This window comes from Xiphophorus hellerii, chromosome 10 (assembly GCF_003331165.1).
Source record: "Xiphophorus hellerii strain 12219 chromosome 10, Xiphophorus_hellerii-4.1, whole genome shotgun sequence".
Classification (NCBI taxonomy): domain Eukaryota; kingdom Metazoa; phylum Chordata; class Actinopteri; order Cyprinodontiformes; family Poeciliidae; genus Xiphophorus; species Xiphophorus hellerii.
Genome location: NC_045681.1, coordinates 4734175 through 4754202, shown reverse-complemented (window position 1 = coordinate 4754202; position 20028 = coordinate 4734175). Strand labels below are relative to the sequence as shown.

General features: G+C 37.8%; 1 protein-coding gene across 2 annotated transcripts; it reads left to right on the top strand.

Annotated features, from left to right (window-relative positions):
• The first annotated feature begins 1439 nt into the window (after positions 1–1439).
• On the top strand, positions 1440–12392 carry LOC116727332 (zinc finger protein 281-like). 2 transcript variants are annotated; one of them, XM_032574704.1, is made up of 7 exons: positions 1440–1579; positions 4384–4910; positions 5049–5162; positions 5628–5751; positions 7387–7470; positions 7567–7685; positions 8283–12392. In XM_032574704.1, the coding sequence occupies exons 2-7, from the start codon at positions 4458–4460 to the stop codon at positions 9894–9896; spliced, it is 2508 nt and encodes an 835-aa protein (XP_032430595.1). In that variant the 5' UTR covers positions 1440–1579; positions 4384–4457; the 3' UTR covers positions 9897–12392. The 2 variants fall into 2 exon arrangements, with proteins under 2 accessions (XP_032430595.1, XP_032430596.1); XM_032574705.1 differs by lacking the exon at positions 1440–1579 and adding an exon at positions 1699–1863.
• The last annotated feature ends 7636 nt before the right edge of the window (positions 12393–20028 follow it).

Below are 20028 nucleotides of genomic sequence, written 5' to 3'. Positions count from 1 at the left end.
ATAAAATTTGGAATTAAAATGATATAATGGCTTTGATTTTTTTTTACTCAGTGTCTGTTTTTTTGTTGTTGTTTTTGCATCACACTTCTGGGAAATCATCAAAGACAAAGATAAGGAGTTTTGCAGCATTGATGTATTGTTTTCGATTGTTTCAGATCCAACACTGATATGAAACATTAATCTACAAAAACAGAGAAAAAAAAACAAGAAAATTAACCAGGAGAAATATTAAACCCTCCCTCGACAACAAGATTCAATTATATTTTGCTTAAAGTTACAGTTATTACTTTTTTCAAACATTTAAAAAGTGATTATATGAATGGATTTAGCAAGCTACAAAACTGAAATGATACTTTTAGACATTTAGATGTACTGGATGAATGAAGAAGCCACTCCTGAAATTCCACACCCACTGAGCTCAAGCTAGCTTGTTTGCATAATGCAATATAATGTAGTGTAATAACATATCTTTGTCATTATGGTTTTACACATGACTTTTTACAAGCCAGTAAAATTTGATGGAAAATTAAATCCATCCTGCACAGGTTATTGGCCTATCTTAGGAACACAGCCAAGGGCAATTTTTTCTTCTATATACTCTCAGTATGATTATTCAAGTATAAACAGTGTGAATCACAAATCAGTGAGACTTCAGACAACATTTAAGAGGGGTTTTCACATTTTCTCACTAAAATCTTGTTGGACAAAGTGACAGTGGTGCAAAAGCTCTGTCATTTTGATATATCACACTGACATGCAGCTGTAGGTTTTGTATAATTTGCATTCTTCTAAATTATTTAATTGACACAATTAAATGTACGTTCATAAAATTGCATCCTAAATGCAAACAGTAAGATGGAGAGAGAAAAAAATGCAAGAATAATAAATAGATAGGGAAAGGTAGTTGGGAAGTGGTAGAAGTGGAGGGAAGACGTACGAAAGGGGTTTACAGTTTAATTTTCCAGGGAAGACCAGGAAAATAAAATATTACAAAATCTATCTTCAAAAGACAAACACAATATTATTGAATGAAAAATAACTTGAATTCTTTATCTTAATATATTGGAGTTAGTACATTCATGAAACTGTTACACATTATTAAACAGTATCTACCATTTTACCAATTTTTTTTTTGTTTTTACAATAAACCACTGAGTCATGCGTTCATAATTTTAATACATCTTATTTTTTTCTTAGAAACTGAGTTAACTTCCTTTGAGTTAATTTGAGAACTTGATGACAAAACTGTGCTGATTAGTTACAAAAATTGACGCAGTTTATCTGATTTCACCATGCCAGACTGAAAAAGTCTTAAAAACAAGACACATTTATGGAGTATTAAATCTCAACTTCAATTCTCTCTGTCTGTATTAAACTTGTTCAGTGAACACCTCAGACCTCCACAGCCTTCGCCTGTCTCCTCTCACGACCCGTCCTCTGCACCCATAATTCCCCGCTCCGGGACAAGATGGAAGAAAGCAGCGACCGCCGGAGAACAATGTTTTGGCAATAAAACCCCCTCAGCGGCGAATACGGAGAGAATATAGGCACGTTTGAAACCAGCTGCGGTCATGTGTAGGTGAGTGGGAGGCTAAACTGAATTTTGTTTGTGTCGAGCGTGGCGCCTTTGTCGAGATTTAGGCGAACAATTGCGTGGCTAAGCGCAAACAGGAGATGCACGGAGTCGCAGCATCATTGTTTCTGTTGCATGGGCCCTAATGCGGCTTTCAGACGGGGCAGCTAAGGAGCTAACCTGCTAGCTCGTGGCGGCTTGATTGTTATAAACACAACTCCCACTTGCCGAAGTGAGGAGTGTTATTCTGCTCGGTGTTTTAGAGCGCAAAGCTACTCGGAGCCCAAACGGTAATGAATATTTCGCTGGTTGGGGCTTGGTTGGATTTATCCGCTGGTAATTACAGCCTAAAGTTAGCTATCAATAAATAGAGCGCCAGGGCTGCTCGCAGCCAGACAGATTTGATTTCACGGGCGTCATCAAAGCTGGGGAATTGGAGAATGAGCAATACGTGCCGCAGACATAATTTCAAAGCAAACGTGCTATTTCACCCATTTAAAAAATAAATAAATAAGCCACTATTTTCCCCGGTTTGTTCAACTAATCCCTGACTTGTATACTGTTGTTTTCTCAATGGGTTAATAAACGTGTGAATCGCATTAAATCACGAGTCCTATTTTAGCTTTAGCTAGCTTAGTAGCAACTCCAGGTAACATGCTAAAACGTTACAATGGCGATTTTAAATTGATTTAATAGACTACATTTAGATATATATATGGTGTATTTATTTTTAAAGTTAGCCCTGGCTCATTTGAACGATATAAATTGGTTTTGGGGGTGAATGGATTAGGTTGTTTTGGTTGAGGACGCAGAGATGCTTTGATTGTCTCATTGTAGCACGCTAACTATGCTAACTAGCTGGCTAACTATTATGCATCACAAAAGCTCATCCGTTTTCTGTTGAATGCGGCGTCGCGTAGCCAAATGGTCAGCAGGTCTAGACTAAACAATAAATTCTTACGTCGACTTTTCCTCTCTACGTGTTTAGCTACACGTCTCACTCAAAGCGACCGGAATGCGCCTGTCTAATATAACCCTGAAATGTATCCCCAGATTTGACCTAAATATTGTTTTGTTTTAGGGCAAGTGGGCTGAAGCGATTAAACTGCGAGCGTTATCTAGTCAGCCTCTTGACCTTTTGCGTTTATATACAAGTTTCAGTTATAAGTGACTTGTTTTTGCTTCTTTCAAAGTGCGAAAACAAAAGGGATGCGTGTTTAAAAGCTCTATCAATACCAATCATATTTTGGCTACGGTCCAAATCACATGTGGTGCTGAATTTGAAACAATACGAGATGGATTAAACGACTCGGATGTTTTGTCTTGCTCTACGTCGTTTTAATTAAGAGACGTTACTTTAAAGCTTCTATTTAATAATAAATACATATGTATTTATTCTGTGTGCAAAGCTTGACATTTTATACTGTCACATAATGCAGCTAGATAGTGCCACTTCTACATGTATGGTTATGTGATATCTTATTTCATAAGGTGTTTTAGCATTTACATTGTATGTATTTAAAAAGCAAACATACATTAGTAAATATTTGTGAGATTTTGCATTTATTCCATTGTGATGATCAGGCCTGGGTATCTACTATTTACACAATGAAGGTCGTTTTAGCTTTTATTTTCATTTTCATCAGTATTTTAAATTAAGAGCTGCACGATAAATTAAACTGACATTGCAGTCACTGTTGCAAACAGTGATAGTCACATAGTGATTGCTTGTTAGGCAACCATATTTAATTTCATTTATTATATCCTTGCCAATAATATCCCTGGCCAGTTAAATTGACTTCACTGCTCTGGAAGCCTAAGCCAGAAGAAGGTTGAGGTCTATATTGGTTACACTGCAATAATACACAGTCATAATAACACTGTAATTACTTGTTTTTTCCTTATATTATGTTCCCTGAGATGTCTTTTTTTAGAGATCTGTGGCTAATTTTCAATCTATAGTTTTTATTGCTCTTTAACTCACCGATAAAACATTTATCTTTAATAACTACAATTAACATTTCATCTATCTCACCTCCCGTGAGTGGCTATTATTAAAAAGAGCGTGAGACACTACATTTTTAAAGAGAAAACTGGACATTTTAGGCTACTTGAGCCTCTTATTAGCAGTTAGCATGAGCAGCTTTACCAAAACAGCAGTCTGTGTGTAGTCCTTAGTGAGCCATGCCTTAACTTTGTTCTATTCTGTTAATACTTATTATTTTCTTAAAGTCTTGTTCTCTCTTGCAAACAAGAACTGACTACAGGGTGTTGGGGGAAAAAAAACAAACACTAAAAAAGATTTTCTTTTTAAAAAGCTTGTGGCATCTCTGTTTGATAAAATATCAGATGTTTAGTATCCTGCTGACTGGTTGGTTAGGGTGCTAATCAAGGGCTAATCAAGAGCTAATCAAGCTGAAAATCATCTGATTTAAATCACTAGCTGTGTCGTGGTGCGTCTCTAATTGTGACTTTGCTCCAGTCATGATCGGATGTGTTTCAGTGGTCTAAGCAAAAGAGATTGCATTTGAGATTAGGAGTTAAAAATATATGAGATTTGTCAATAGTTCGCTTTCTTTACATTGTTTTTTTTTGTCACACAGGTGTCTGCTTGTTTTGACTTATTCTATTTTTTTCACAAAACAGAGGACTTTATTTTTTACGTACTTCCTTTAAATAACCGAAATGCTTGCAATTTGAGGTGCTAAGAGCTCAACTAATGAAAATGTTGCTTTCAATTTTGTTTTCTGTACTTGTCATATCTGTTTTTATCAAGTCTTTTATTTTTTTTTGTCTGTCGTCTTTTCCAGAATGGTCTCCTCCTGCATTCCTCATTAGATTAATTACCCTCCTTCTCCCCCCTGGCACAAAGTAAATCAACACCATGAGTATTATTCAAGACAAGTTAGGCAATGAGTTTCTGCGCAATGGAGGCATGGACCCCAATTTCGCTCCAGGTATGCTTATGTTCAGCCACTTGCCGCCGGTCACCAGCTTCACGCGGCTGGCATCGCAGTCGGTCATCGGCGAGCTTCCCCAAGAGATGATCCTGAAAAAAGAGCGAGATTCGCCGCCGGAACACCAAGGCCCCGTCGCTGCCAGCACGGGCGGCTTCCTCCACAGCATGGGCATTAAGCAGGAGCGGCTGAGCGAGCTGGACTATCGGATGCCCCTCTACAGCGGGGGCGGAGGAATAGGGGTCAACTGTCCTGGAGGGGGCACGGGGAAGAGCAGCACTGACATGCCCGACATGTCGTTCGGCAACCAGCACCAAAATCACCAGAACATGCTACTGCATGACCTTAGCCTCAGCAATGTTCGCTCCTTGGGAGAACAGGTAATCAGCAGCAGCAGTTCTGGCTTTAAATAATAATTTTCTCTTCTGTGGTTCTTCTTTTCTATTCAGGAATAATTTAAATGTGCTTTCTTAAAAAAAAAAACAAAAAAAAACGCCTGCTTTTGTTTCTCTTTTCAGATGCCTGGAAGACCAGGTAAAGAGCCAAAAGAGTCCTCAGGTAGAAGAGGCCGGAGGAGCAATGGGGATGGGCAAGGAGGCAAAGCACGGAGGAAACGCAATGATCCGTCAAAGGTTAATTCCTGAGCTTTTCCCTTAACGCAATTAAAGCTTACCTGAAAAGGAACTGAGATTTTCAAACAAAAATTTAGACTCAGAACGGCAATGGTGGAAAGATCCATTTCAATTAAAGGTGTCAGTTTATGGAACAACCTTGACATTGAGATAAAACAGTTTAAAACTCTTTCTGCATTTAAAAGAAATTTGAAAATCATTCTAATGAAGTGATATGGCATTGATGTTTGTTGTGTACTTTTTTTTTGTTTATTTAGAATATTCCTGTTACAGCCTTCTAAGTCAAATAGCTAATTTCAGATAAAAGTTTAAACTTCTTTCTGCTTGTTTTTATTCATGATTTCTTTTACTTGTTACATGAACCATTCATGTTCATTATTGAGTGAATGAAATAAAAAATAAAATTAAAATGAAAGTATTTTCAAGAAGGAAGAAAAAAAATCAATGTTTTTGTATTTTCTCTAGGCTATGATGTTGGATGGGGACGGAGCCTGCCTTTCCCCAAACTCAAAACCACATATCTGTGAGCACTGCAACGCTGCTTTCCGCAGCTCCTACCACTTACGTAGACATGTGCTCATACACACAGGTGAGACTTCCTCTTCTTTATTTCATCTCTTCTTTATTGCGATGAAACAAACACTAAAAAAGATTTTCTTTTTGAAAAGCTTGTAGCATCACTGTTTGATAAAATATCAGATGTGTGAATGAAATAAAAAAATAAAATGAAAATGAAAGTATTTACAAGAAGATACTTGTAAATACTTTCAAGAACTTTGTAACTTTCTTACACAGTTCTTGCAGTGTAAGAACTGTAAGAATATTGCAGTTCTTACACTGCAATATTTATCAGGTCTTGTATTTAAAAGATATAGGAGCTACAGAGAAAACATTCAGATGAACAGCAGATGAAAGAAATTGAGTCACTGTCCCTGATCTGTTAGAGGCTGCTAGATTTGATAGTGAACTGGTTAGGACCATAATAACAGAGTTTGATCATACAAAGCAAGCTGTCTGCTCATAACACTTTGTATTTCTGTGATAAAAGTCTGTAGCCGTCACTTGGAACCAGACATGCAGGGATGACTCGGTCGTTATTCACGTGTTTCTCATCATCTTAGTCACTCTCTTTGCTGGGAAATCTTAATTTGATTATTTGAATCTGACCTCATAAAAGGTTTAAAGGATTAGTCACACTTTTAGTTTTGACATTATGTCCACTTCTATGCTAAAGTCTTTTACCACCAATATTTTTTAATTTATTCCAAATCAGCTCTAATTGACTCCAACTAAAAAAACAAAAAACATTTTTAGAAATATTTTGTTTATTTTGGTTATGGTTAGTTTATTATTCAGTTGATGTGTATTTATTCATGATGTTTGCTTAACATAACAAAAATGGACATAAATATGCAAATTTGACTCTGGTAAAATGTCTAGGATCCTCATATCTGATTTTCTAATAAATTAAGATTAACTTTAGGCAGCAACAACATTTGCATATTTTTAGATTAGTCTTTAATCTACAATTAGGCTTTTACACATAAAACCCAAATTATTATCTACAGGCAAAATAATAGTTTAACCAAGAATCAATTGGAAGTTGCATGTTTAGCTACTTACTAGCAATTGTGCACAAAGCAGATTTTTACCAGTGTCTGTTTAGATCTATAGAATATGTGATATGAAATATCAAACTTTTGTAATATATTTGCACCACCAACATGTTTACTGAAGTTTTGTGGTTTAAATAATATTACTTTGTTTATTCAAAAGTAATAGATAGAACTCTATTAATCCCTTTGGGATTCATTACATGTAATACACATGTAATAAAATTCATCTAATCAGAAACAAGCTATTGAAGATGGATGTTTTTCCTTTCTTTTACAAAAATAATTTAAGCTTTTTTGACATTTTTGTTTGAATTCAATTCAATGTGTTTTTATGAAATTTTGTAAATTGCCCATATAAATTGACAAATTTAAATCAACTAATGTGCTGATTTTATATTTAAATCCTACAAGCCAAAAAATCTTCCAAGATGACAAGTCAAATGTTGCACCTATCGCTTTTAAAAAATATTCCAGTTTGAGTAATACAAAAATACCTGTGAAATTTCAATTCTCTTTGCAAAAATATGTCCTTTTTTTTCTTTGGTTTTAGCCTGTTATTGGGTCTTATTTTATGTTGTGTGCAAATGTTTTTGTTCTTGATTGTACAGGTGAGAGGCCTTTCCGTTGTAGTCAATGTAACATGAGCTTCATTCAGAAATACCTTCTTCAGCGGCATGAGAAAATTCACAGCGGTGAGTCAGTTATCTAATTTAGTGAGCTGTATTTCTTCATGCCATGATCTTGGCTGAAATAACCGATTCTGACACTGCTGCTGTTATCGTTCACAGGGGAAAAACCTTTCAGCTGTGACCAGTGTAACATGCGCTTTATCCAGAAGTACCACATGGAGCGACACAAAAGGACACACAGCGGCGAGAAGCCTTACCGCTGCGATACATGCCAACAGGTAATATACTTCCATATTTTCTGTTCTTAAAGGCCCAGTATTACGTAAAATCTACTTTTATTCATTTAAAAAAATGTTGTTCCCTCATCAAAAACATACTTTGATTATTTTATGCATGTTTGAGAAATCCTTTAATCTCCCATTGCAACCTTTCATCTGTCCAAAACATGACTTTCCCACTCAGCTCCTTCAGACTAGCCAGCAGCTATTAGCAAACAGCTGGTGGAACAGAGCATCAGCTGAGCTCATTATGCGAGCTATTTCTGAGTGCAGTGCTGGTAAAATGAATGTTAAAGGGTTAATAGAGGAGCCATGTTGTGATGACTTCCTGTTGGAGGCCAAATTTCAAGGCGTTAAATTACAAAGACAAATTTCTTTCAAGCTATATTTGATACATACAGCATTTTTATCACTGATGTTAACATGGTTACTTAATTATGCTATAAAATTATACTATGTTGATGTGAAACACATAATACTGCCCTTTTAAATGCTAAGTTTTGATGTTTCTTAGGCTAGTTTGTTGAATTGTTTAGTTTAATCCATTATTATTTTTTGTTTTCATGTCTAAACTTAGTCTTATTTTGTTTCTTTCAGTTTTTTTCAAGAACAGACCGGTTACTGAAGCACAAACGGACTTGTGGAGAAGCCATAAAAAAGGGTCTAGATCCAAGCATGCTGGAGCTCAGTGAAGCAGAGCTAGGCCAAGGCAGCTATTCACTCTCTCAGGGAAACTCAACCACCTCCGGACGTAAGAGGGCAAAGTCCAAAAACGGTGAAGGTGGCGAACGCAAGAAGAAAAAGAATGCCCCAGCAGCAGCATCGTCTGGGGCCATGGCCCGCGACCTGGGCCTGCAGGACTTCAGCATGGAGCACCCCTCAGGCTCTGATCCCACCATGCAGGGACGCACCCCCAAACTGGTCTTCAAGAAAACTGGACGCAAAGGGCTAGACAAGGGCCTCCTGTCCCTGGAAGATGGTGCTGATGGGCAGAAACTGTTGGGCCAGAAGCCGGACGCCATGGATCACGTGGATGGTTCTGCCCTTGACAACATGGCTCTACTCCAGGGACCTGGGGGCAGCAAACCCGGTCCCACCACCAGCAGCAACTACGACGATGCAATGCAGTTTGTCAAAAAGCGGCGCTATCTCCACGCGGTCAACAACGACTACGGCGCCGGCTCGCTTCACATGACGTCCCAAGGTAACAACGTGATCCAGGGTTCCCTGGGGCCCGAGCCCACTCTGGCCATGCTGGACTCCTCGCCGCTGGAACTCAAACACGACAAATCAGGCATTCCAGACGAGGTGCTGCAAAGCCTGCTCGACCATTACAGCCATAAACCAGAGGGAACCCACCACGATGTGACCTTCGACCTGTCGGACCACCCGCACCACGTGGACCTCCAGCCAGCAGCGCCCGTCACCCCGGAACTGGAAGACGATTCCCCCAACGGCGGCGACAAAACGGCGGTAATGAGCGAGTACTCGAAGTTCCTCCTTCAGGCCTTGGAGCGCACCAGCCATAGTGGGCCCTTCCCCAGCCTCGGCCCGACGGGTCCCTTCCCTCTTCTGTCCAGCAGCTCCAGCCCCACGGGGCCCCTGTTCTCTGACAAGCACGCGTACAGCACCTCACCTCTGGATTGTGGCTACCCGCCTGCGGTCTCCTCTCCTCTGCCCATTGCCCCGCCTTCGTCGGCTTCCTCTTCGTCGTCCTCCAAGTCCCACTACGGGATGTTAGTGGGGTCCCCCTCTCAGGCGGCCTACCACCTCACCCTGGAGTCCACCAGCCACCAGCAGCTGACTCCGTCTCAGGAGCTGACTGAGCAGCTGGAGAAGCAGCACTCCCCGGGGACCTTCACCCTACCGCCCCAGGAGCTCACCGCCACGGCCGAGGGCGCCAAGGGGCCACAGTCCAAGGCCGGAGGGAGCGTGGCGGGCTCCAACGGCTCCACCTACCCCGACCTGTCCCCGCTTAACCCCCCTAAAGAAACCACGTACCAGATCGAGAACTTCGCCCAGGCCTTCGGCTCCCAATTCAAGTCCGGCCGGCGGACCCCTCTGAGCTACGGCAGCGACCCGGGAGCAGAGGTGGAACACAGAATACGGACTCCGGTGTCAGAATTCTCAGGGTATACCAGCTTGTTAGCTGATGTCAGTGAGCCAGTGAGTACAGGATCAAAAACCCCGACAAGCCAAAGTTTCAGATAAGGGTCAGACGAGGTGAAGCCTGTAAGCGGGGCCATTTTCTGTTCTTTGTTTTGGTCGCTGTCCACCCGGCCCCCGCACTCGCTCCAATTTAGTTCCTGTAGCAAAGTTTTTGTTTTTATGAACACTGCCATTAAATGTTAATACAAAATGACCAGGGAGGGTCTTCTATGGCCTCAAAATGCAATTTTTTAAGATATTCTCATTTTTATCATGTAGTCGCCTATGTTTTTGTTTAAGAGTAGTGATTTTTGATATGAACGTATCGTAGATTTAAATGTAATTTAAAAAAAACGTTTAGAGGGTAGCTATTAACTTGCTTGTTTTATTTTTTTCCTCCTTTTTCTGATCTATTTGTGATTTTTTTTTTTATCAATCATACCATTGTAAAGTAATAAATAATGTTGATGATTTCAATAATAATAACATTGTGTCAGGGAAAGGCCCAGAATTCAAATGGCAAAAAAAGTATATATTGTCTGTTACAAGAAACATATAAACTCAGGAAAATAGGCGAAATTGTGTAATAAGACTTTGTATTATGAGATGCAATTAGCACAGTTTTTACAGGCGTATTTTGAGACTACAAAGCTTTTTTCTTGTCTTATTTAGTTTTTTATTTTGTTACTTGTCAGAACAACAAAATTTACAATACACGGTAATGTTCGGTTTGTACTGCGCATAGCTTTGTCGAGATTATGGTACTGTTGTCTCAATGTGAAGACATTCACATTTCTTCTGAGAGCCACGTCTACATGAATTTCTATCAGCTGCAGCAGCCCGCTGCGTTTCACGTGGCACACTTTTTTAAAAAGACGTTTCAACATTACTGAGTATTGTAGCATCAGGTGACTCATTTCTATCCAGACGTAGCTGCAGGATGTGACGAGCCTCAGACAGTAATCTTTTTATCATGCTGTTTAGTGTTTTTTTGTTTTTTTTAAAAAACAAGTCACCACTTTTCTACTCCACTCCTTGCTGTTCCTGTTTTTGTGTCAATGGAATCAAACAAGCACTTTTTTAAACAAATCATTGGAAACAACAATAACCCATTCAATTTGCATATGTGATACGTGATTATTATGCTAATGGTTATTGCTATTTTTTAAGAGGAGAAAACTGTGAATGGGGAGGGAGGGCGGGTTAACGGGGGGGGTCGGCCGAGTGATTTGTAAAGGGCGGCTGTGGGCATTTAAGCGTATTTTTGTTGCTTTTTTTATTTTAAAGGGTAGAACATGGGATGGGTGGGACTTCCTTTTTTTCTTTTTTTGATTTTGTTTTACGGTTTTTCGGGTGTTGTTGTAAAAAGATGATTTGCCATAATGTTTGTTATTCAATATTTTGAGAGTACCTCTTTGTATTTAAGTGTTTTTGAGAGTCGGGCTGACATGCTGGATCCCTTATATTGGTATGTTGGTTGCATACCCAAACCCTTCTATTTATTTACCAATAGCGTCACTCAAACAAACTCTGTAGCAGATCCTTTTAGGCAAATAATCACGGACCTACACCAAATCCCTCCTCTTTGTTTTTCCTTTTCTTTTCCTTTTTTTTCCCCCTCGAGTCAAAAGAAACGCAGTCCAGAAACAAAGTTAAGTTCAATCCACCTCCCCAACCCAAAATGCAGCCCTGCACTCACAAGAATAAACAATGGCCTTCTTTGTCTTCCTTGGCTAAAGCCAATCTGTCCGGCAGCCAGGGTTGATATTTAATTTAGTTGATTTCCTGTGAGCCGTCGCCCCCTCCCCTTCCCTTTCCCACGTCTGTGAGCGCCACAGCTTCACCGGAGACTTCGAAGCTGCTCAGATCAAACGGAACAAAGACCGACTGACCAGCAACTTCACTCCAAACACACTATGCTTTCAAAGAGACAAAAAAAAAAAAAAAATGAGTGAATGAGATGGAGGGGAGAGGAAAAAAAAAAAAAGACAAAAAGATTGACCTAAATATACCTCATATCATTAAAGCGTTAAAAAAAAAAAAAAGCAGGGACACGCATTTTATGTATGTAGTGGACATATTTGTAGTATAGGTTCGACATATTGTATAATCATTTAACACTGCCTGTGTTTACAATTTTAGAGCAAACAACTCATCAAAATGCAAATGTATTATTTTTGTTTTCTGTAAAAAAAAAATAATAAAAAATACCATCCACGCCAAGCAGTGTTGAATTATAGATGCCTCATAGAACATTCATTCTTCTCATTATATCCCTTATTTTTGTTACTTGCCATAATGTGTTTTGATATGATCTCTAGAAGGATATTGTTTACAAAAATGTACAAAAACACTAAAAATCTGTTTTGTTTTTCCAGTATGCATGAAAACATTTTGTACGGATTTTTTTCTGTCACCTCAATACCAAATTTTTGTAGCAGATGCCCCGCAGTTCCTTTGTCTTATTCGTTCTAGTCCCCTTGTGTTATGATTTCCCAGGCTATACCTGTTATTGAGATGAACGGATTAGAGAAGCCAATAAAACTTTTTGTTACTAAAGTTGTGCGTGATGTGGTTTTTTTTCTTTTTCATAATAGGTTTGTTTTATAGAAGAAGCATTCAGATCAATCTGAACTGGAAGTTGTTTACATCCCTCGAAGATTTAGGTTTAAAGTTATTTAACTTTACTAAAATGTAACGTGGTCCAGAAAGAGGCTCAACGTAAATCTGTGGAGGAAGCTAAAGATTAGGGTTATGGTAAGGGTAAGTTTTGGAGCTCACCACAAAATTAATGGAAATTAATATATTTTTTCCCCCCAAATAGTTACTTTGGACAGACTTTGCACGTCTCACTCCATAAGTGTCTCTAGTCCTTTTTATTTTTAAGACCAGCTGAAAGCAAAAAACTATAACACAAACTACCAAATTTGCCAAGTGTTTTTGTGTTAAAACACACACCTAATACAGATTAGGTGTCATTAAAAACAGAGACTTGGGAGCTTTTCCACTGTATCCCTTTATGCATTAAACTTTACTACCATAAGATGGCGCTGTTTTATTACCATGTTCACCATAATCTGAAGAACAGCGTAAGCTTGAATGGAAGAATACTTTTAAAATTAAGCAATTTAAATTTAAGTGCCTATTTTGCAGATTGCATAAGTGGACTCAGTAACAGTGGTTAACTGCTGCAGTTTAATGCAGCATTACAAGAATGCTACTTTCTGCTTCACTTTAGTGTTGGTAGATTTTAGAAATATGTTTTTCAAGCAGTTCTCATGGTAACGGAATAAAGTCCAACCTCTTGTGTCTATGCAGCCTCTATGAACTCTGTGAATAAAATGTTTTTAGTCTGTTTACTGAGCAATCGTGTCTCCCCCCCTGCACTCATATTCACTTTATCATCTTAATAAATCATAATATTCCTTACACAGACTGACTGGTTGATGAATGTTCTAAATTAGTCAAATGGAATCATTGGATGGTGATAAGTTTTATTGCTGTGTATCACATGGCCAACTTTATTACCGCCAATATATCTGTAGACTAAAATGAATTAAATTTTCCTGCTTGCTGTACTAATTTTAATAATTCTACTGATCTACAATAAGCAGGTCAAGCAAATAAGGTGCAGTAAAAATTTACCCTAGTAGAGATTTCTTATGTTTTATGAGAAGTTTTTTATTCCCTTCTTAAATGTTTCAGATCATCAAAACAATTTCACGAACATAGTCTTGACTTAACATAAAGATGATTTTTTGAAATAATTGAGTAACACAAAGTTTGCTAAACAATTTTAAAAAAGCAAAACATCATGCCTCAATCTAAAAAAGTATAAGAATACATTAGAAAAAAAATCTTTTACATTTTTTAAGTCAGGGCCGGGTCATAAACGTCTTTTGAATGAGAGTAAATATTTAAAAATAGAGAAAGCATGAAATAGTGGTGAGACTTCGCATCAGTTAATCATCATCAACTCATACAGGAGGTCACAAAGGACCCAGACACAAAATCCAACACACTGAAGGCCTCACATGCCTTTATTAAAATTTGTGTTTTAATAACACACAAATTTATTTGTGAAAAAGACACCTCAACATAGCCTCCATAGGAGTTTAAAAAAAGATAAAATCCACTACTGACCAAAAAAATAGCCAAACAAATACATTTTTTAATGATTCCAAATACTTTTGAAAAAATCTGTGGATTTATGACTAGAAAAATATTTTTGGAAAGTGTATTTCTTGCATCTGGAATAAAACTAACACCAGACCTTCAGTGAAACATGGTGGGGTTAGTGTGATGATCTGTGATTTCTTTGCTTCCTTGGCCTTGTAGACTTGACTTTGACTTGAAATTGTGAGTTCGTCTCTCAAGAAAATCCAAAAGAAATTCTCCGATAATCACTACAGTCAGATTAAGCAAACTCTAGTAGCACAAAGAATTGAACTCAATGCTCTGTTTGATAATTAGGATTAAGTGGCATGTATGTGTGTTTGAGTTGAAATGACTTTCTGTGAGGTGCCTCACTGCGACATTTGTTGTGAGGTGGTGCTATAAATAAACTGATTAATATGCTATGATAAATAACCTTATGATTAGATAGTTCACCTTTAGATGCAATATAAAAACTAAATGATTTTCTTGGAAGAGCCTAGTCAAAGTTCAGACAGAAATAAGTTTGTCCTAACCTCCTTCCACCTTGGTCGCATTAATACATAGTAGAGTATCTCGAATGTCCTCTAAAGTGACGTAAAAGACTCATTGCCAGTAATGGAAAAGATTTGATGATAGTCGTAACCATCAATGGTGACACAACCAGTTATTGGCCAAACCCATTTTGGGCTCATGCAAGCAAATTAGTCTTTTTATTAACCTCTTAATCTACTTCTCGTGTTTCTTCTCTCACTACAGAGGTTCTGACTTCCGGATCAAAGACCTTCAGGAAAAAGAAAAGTCCGGACAGTTTTCACTCACCTGTTATCAGCCTCCCTCCCGCTTCACAAACATGGTGTTCTTAGCTTAATCACTGCTGTCGTCATGCAGCTGCCTCGCTGCCAGGAACAGAGCTACTGGGCGGTATTATAAGGAGAGCACGTAAATGGATGTGACTTTGGACTTCCACTTGTCAGGAGGGGCAGTTATTGCTGTGTGATTGCTTGCGTGTTGACACTCCACCAGGTGATAAAACCTGAGTGTAAAATTGTTGCTGAAAGTTCTGGACGCAAGATTGGGAAACATATTTCCTCTGAAGTGTAACAGATGGTATCTTTTCACTGGTGTAACATATAGAGTGATATAAAAGACTCATTATCAGTAATGGCAAAGAGTCATTACTCATGTTGATGTTTAAGGCAACATGAACTATGTCCCAAATATCATCAATATAATTTCTAAGTAGTTGGTCTGTTGTACATGAAGAGTACAGTCACTAGTGTAAAAGTTTCCATAGCAAAACAACCTAATAAAACATTCATATAAACACAGTGCAGTGACTCTTGAAAAACTGATATGCACCACTTTAGGGTTTTAGGAGAAGAAAACTCCAGATTTAATGTTTTACTGTAGAGTTAAACTGTGGTGACCCACAAGGCCACACATTGTTGAAGTTGTCTAACAGTGGTATTGACTGTGTTGTGAAAAGATAAGTACAGTGCTGTGAAAAATTTATGGTTCCATAAGGAAGTCATCCGTTTTTCCCTTTATTGTCAACCAGAAATGTTTCTGATCATCAAAAAATATGTATATTTTCAAAGAAAACCAGCATAAGTACAGAAAGTGTTTTTTAAAGAATGAGTTAATTTATATAACAGATAACAGTTGTTGAAAGGAAAACATGAGTCCTTTGTTAAATCATGAATTAACTGTGTTAACAGTTCTGAGAAAGCTGATCTTAATTAGTCAGACTCAGACCTGAATATTACCAAACTTCTAGAGTTGAGAAATTATTTAAATAGAACTGGTCTGACAACGTGAAGTAGGCTAAAAGATCTCAAAAACCAGTACAGCTTGCCCCTATCTAAAGACATCCAAGAACACATGCAAAGAAAAGACATTGACATCCATCAGTCTGAAAGGGCTACAAGCCATTTCTAAGGTTTTTGAACTCCAACATCCATCAGTGAAAACCATTATTAAGAAATTCAAAAAAACAAGGAACAGTGAAGAACTTTCCTAGGATTGGCCAACCAACAAAATTAACTCCAAAAGAGCATTGACGACTCTTCCTGGAGGTCATTAAAGAACCCAAAACAATGACCTGTCAGCATCTAAAGTTTTCAAAGCTTCATTTGAACCACTTAAGATCAAAATTCATGATTTGCCAATAAGAAGGAGTCTGGGCAAAAAGTAATGTCTACAGAGCTTTCAATGTTGTTCATGGTTCTTCTTTGACCTCCTGGATGAGAAGTTGATGTGCTGTTATAGAGAATTTGGTAGGTGAGTCACTTCTTACCACTGTTCCACTGTTCCACTGGCTCTTTGGAGTTACGAAGCCCTAGAAGTGTATTTTTAACCCTCTCAAGCACAATAGAAGCTAATAATTCAGTTCCTCATCTGTCAGAAGTCCACAACTATGTCTTTTCTTATCAGACACAATCCCCACTTTATTGGGACTAATGAAATCAGCACTTGTTAAAGTGTCTATAGTGGCCTGACAGAGAAACTGTGAAACTGTTTATGTCCTTCAAAAGATAAAACACTTATAAAATTGTTAAAGCTATACAATGAAAAGATTAGATAAGGATCTAACACCTTCATTCATTGTCAGAGTCCATGATAACAAAAAAATTTCTGTTTTCTCCAGATTAAACTGATAATGATACTCTAACATATTTAGAAAAGTCATAGTACAATAGAATAGAAATATCCCTTATTGTCCCCCAGTGGAGAGATTCCAGTGCAACAGCAGCAAAGTGACAGGCAGCCAAAGTGTGTAAGTTAATACAAAGATAAGAATATAAAATATATAAAAAACAGAATGAAGATTAAAATAAAGAGCAAAATTTCAACATAAATAGTGTGCAGTTATTAAAAGTAACGTACGCCGGTCCAGAGGAATGTGCAAAGGAGAAGGTTAGTTAAAAAAAAACAAACTGAATGTGCATGTGTATTTGCACAGTAAAAAAAACTAAATATTTACAATAAGTGGCAATAAAAACTGTGCAACAACAGAAAAATGTTGATGCCAGCATGACAATATCTGTGGATTAAAATGTTCATCAGGCAGTTTTGCATCTATCACCAACATACAGTAGCTGTGATAATTAATAGTATGTCTCCCAATGATGCATTCTATCTTACCATGGGTCAATTTAAAATGCTTTGGACCTAAATTAGAGCCTTGCAGAACACCATTGCTTACCATTATTCATTGTTTTTAACAAGTAGAAGCAACACTACTTAGCTTTACAAAAAATATTTCTGCATCTTATTCTGACATATATTACAGCCAGAATATGATTTATACAAACAGGCAAATAAAATAATATATGACCAGTAAAACCAAATGTTCTTTACTGGTGCTCTTTACACCAAAGTAGAGTTTAGTTTGCTAATTTTGGTTCCTTACAAAATTAGCTCTTAATGAGAACCCAGATACTCCATCCATCCATCCATCCATCCATTTTCTAACAGCCTTGTCCCTAGTGGGGTCGGGAGGTGCTGGTGCCTCTCCAGCTAACGTTACGGGCGAGAGGCGGGTTCACCCTGGACAGGTCGCCAGTCTGTCACAGGGAAACACAGAGACAGACAGGACAAACAACCATGCACACACACTGACACCTAGGGAGAATTTAGAGAGACCAATTAACCTTACAGTCATGATTTTGGACTGTGGGAGGAAGCTGGAGTACACGGAGAGAACCCACACATGCACAGGGAGAACCCAGATACTCCCTTTAAGTAATTCTTTTTCCTAATTTTTCCAAATGTTCATCTTTTAATCCTGTCAGTTTGTGATGTTTACAATTCATCACCTTTTGAAAGCTGTGTGGAACAGACTTGCAACTTTGTCAAGGATAAACCTTCCCTATGGTCAGCATGAAACGTAGAATACCTTCAAGTAATTTTGTGATGGTGACGTAAATGAGTATTTGAATGGGTGGGGGAAAAAAGTCATCTTTTTTTCCACCATCACCCTAGATGACGTAGAAATGGTGCAAGAGTTGAAGATAGTATCAGTGCAAAGAGAATCAAAGTCAATGTAAAGCAGTTTCTGTTCAAGAGCAGCAATGTCGCCATTCTTCAGGTTCCATTAAAACTTTCATTTCCCACTTTGTGTGCACCCATACTCTCAGTAAACAGTAATTTAGAGTTCCTTCCAACTTCATACGCGTTTTATTTAGGTATATTTTTATCTGTTTATGCCTGTAATTGTCTCCTTTCACAACATAAGCCGTCTTAAAATCAAAGGTCAGGTTGATTTTATTGTTTTACTGGTAACTAAATGATGATGATGATGATGATACAGGAAGTAAGTGGGTCAAAATATCCTTCAGCGGCAATATTTTAAGACTTATTATGAAAAGAAATATATTAGAGATGATTTGTGATTGTATTCCGATTTAGATTGTTAAATAAATCAAGCTTAAAAATATCTGAGTGTTAAGGAAGGACAGATGGGACAGTTATAAAAGCATTTAACAACTGACAAGGAATGGAATCTTTGTTCCTCTGGTTTATTATTAACATCTTTCTGTAACCTATAAAGTCAAAGTCAGAGATATGCGTGTGAAAAGGAGTGAAACAGCATGAAAAACAGATCTGTCCTCAAAAGTCAGAGAATGTCTGTTTTTAGTAACCAGTGGTGTCATATTGTCTCTGAATGATTGTACAACATTCTCTAAACTCTTTGCAACGTCAAGGGCAAACAATGAGGGATAAATATTCACAGGACAAGGTTTAGTTAATCTATCAAGGTATTTGCTCTGCTTCAGAAGGTTTGACATGTTTATGCAGAACTTCTACCTTGTCCTCTTTCTAATGCTCAGTTTGAATTTCCCTTTGTCATCTTTACCACATCCAGATTCCTAAAAGAAAGGATTTCAGTTGACTCTGTATTTGTGCTAACAAGTAGATGAACATATGTACCTAATAGTATGTCTGACAAAACTGCACATGCAATAAACTAGAGGTTGGGGGGGGGGAAACGAGAAAAATAGTGAGCTCTCTTGAGTGTAATAAAGTAGAGGTGGTTCAAAAATACATCTGTCCTCAGAAGTCAGAGAATGCCTGTTTTTAGTAATCAGTTGTTATTTTGTCTCTTTGGGTTTGATTGTACAACATTCTCCAAATTCTTTGCAACATCAAGAGGCAAATAAGTGTGATGTTTTGGATGTTCACCTTCATAACTTATGTAGAGAAACTTGTTGAAACATTTTGCCTGTGCTGAATTGGGAAGATATTTTATAAATAAGTCGTTCTGCTCATTGTCTTTGAATGTCTAGTATGATGTATCATGCTTCTCTGAGGTTCATCACAAATTGCACATTTTAAATCTGTACTTTGAGTCATTCTCTCAGGTAAGATAGCCAGTCAGAAGAATATTCATTGTTATTAAACATAAATTCATGACAGCACATATTTATAGCCAGGAATCTTGTAATTTTAGGTAAGCTATAACTCTTTACATGACACCTGGTTCTAGAAATTCTTTCAACTATATCTGAGTCTGAAAAAAAACTACAGATTCCTGTCCCCTCACCTGCCTCAGGTATACATCCTTACAAACTGCAGCTGTTTTGGCTTTAATGAAACATTATTTAAAGCTCCTGAAGACAAAATATATCAATATAGTGAGGAGACTTTTACCTTGGTTGATGCATCTTTTTATTTTCATACACTTTTATGTGAATATAAAGAACTTGGTGGACTGTTTGGTCCAGATGAATAACTGTAGAGTGATTTAACATTTTTGTTTCTGTTTTTTTTATCCTAACAGACATCAAGTGTGTTGAACTTACCCTTTATAGTTTTCCTTCTACTGAGAGTGTATTGGCCCATGTCAACGACCAGTGACATACTTTCAGCTCCTCCGAAAATCTGTGCCAGAGACAGTTTATGATATCGGATAGCAATAAGGAAATACATTTTTTTTAAAAAACCTGGCCTCTGGGGTTTTTTCTGGAAGACATTTAGTGGCCAGCGACGCCCCAGGAGGTGTGGCTACTGATACAAACTTCGCTGTCAGGCATGA

What these genes read in the sequence shown, in the direction of transcription:
- LOC116727332 (XM_032574704.1), top strand. Translation starts at nt 4,458, where the DNA reads ATGAGTATTATTCAAGACAAGTTAGGCAATGAGTTTCTGCGCAATGGA. An exon ending in ACATGTGCTCATACACACAG is followed by an intron (nt 5,752 to 7,386) that starts GTGAGACTTCCT and finishes TTGATTGTACAG; the next exon opens with GTGAGAGGCCTTTCCGTTGT. An exon ending in GCTGCGATACATGCCAACAG is followed by an intron (nt 7,686 to 8,282) that starts GTAATATACTTC and finishes TGTTTCTTTCAG; the next exon opens with TTTTTTTCAAGAACAGACCG.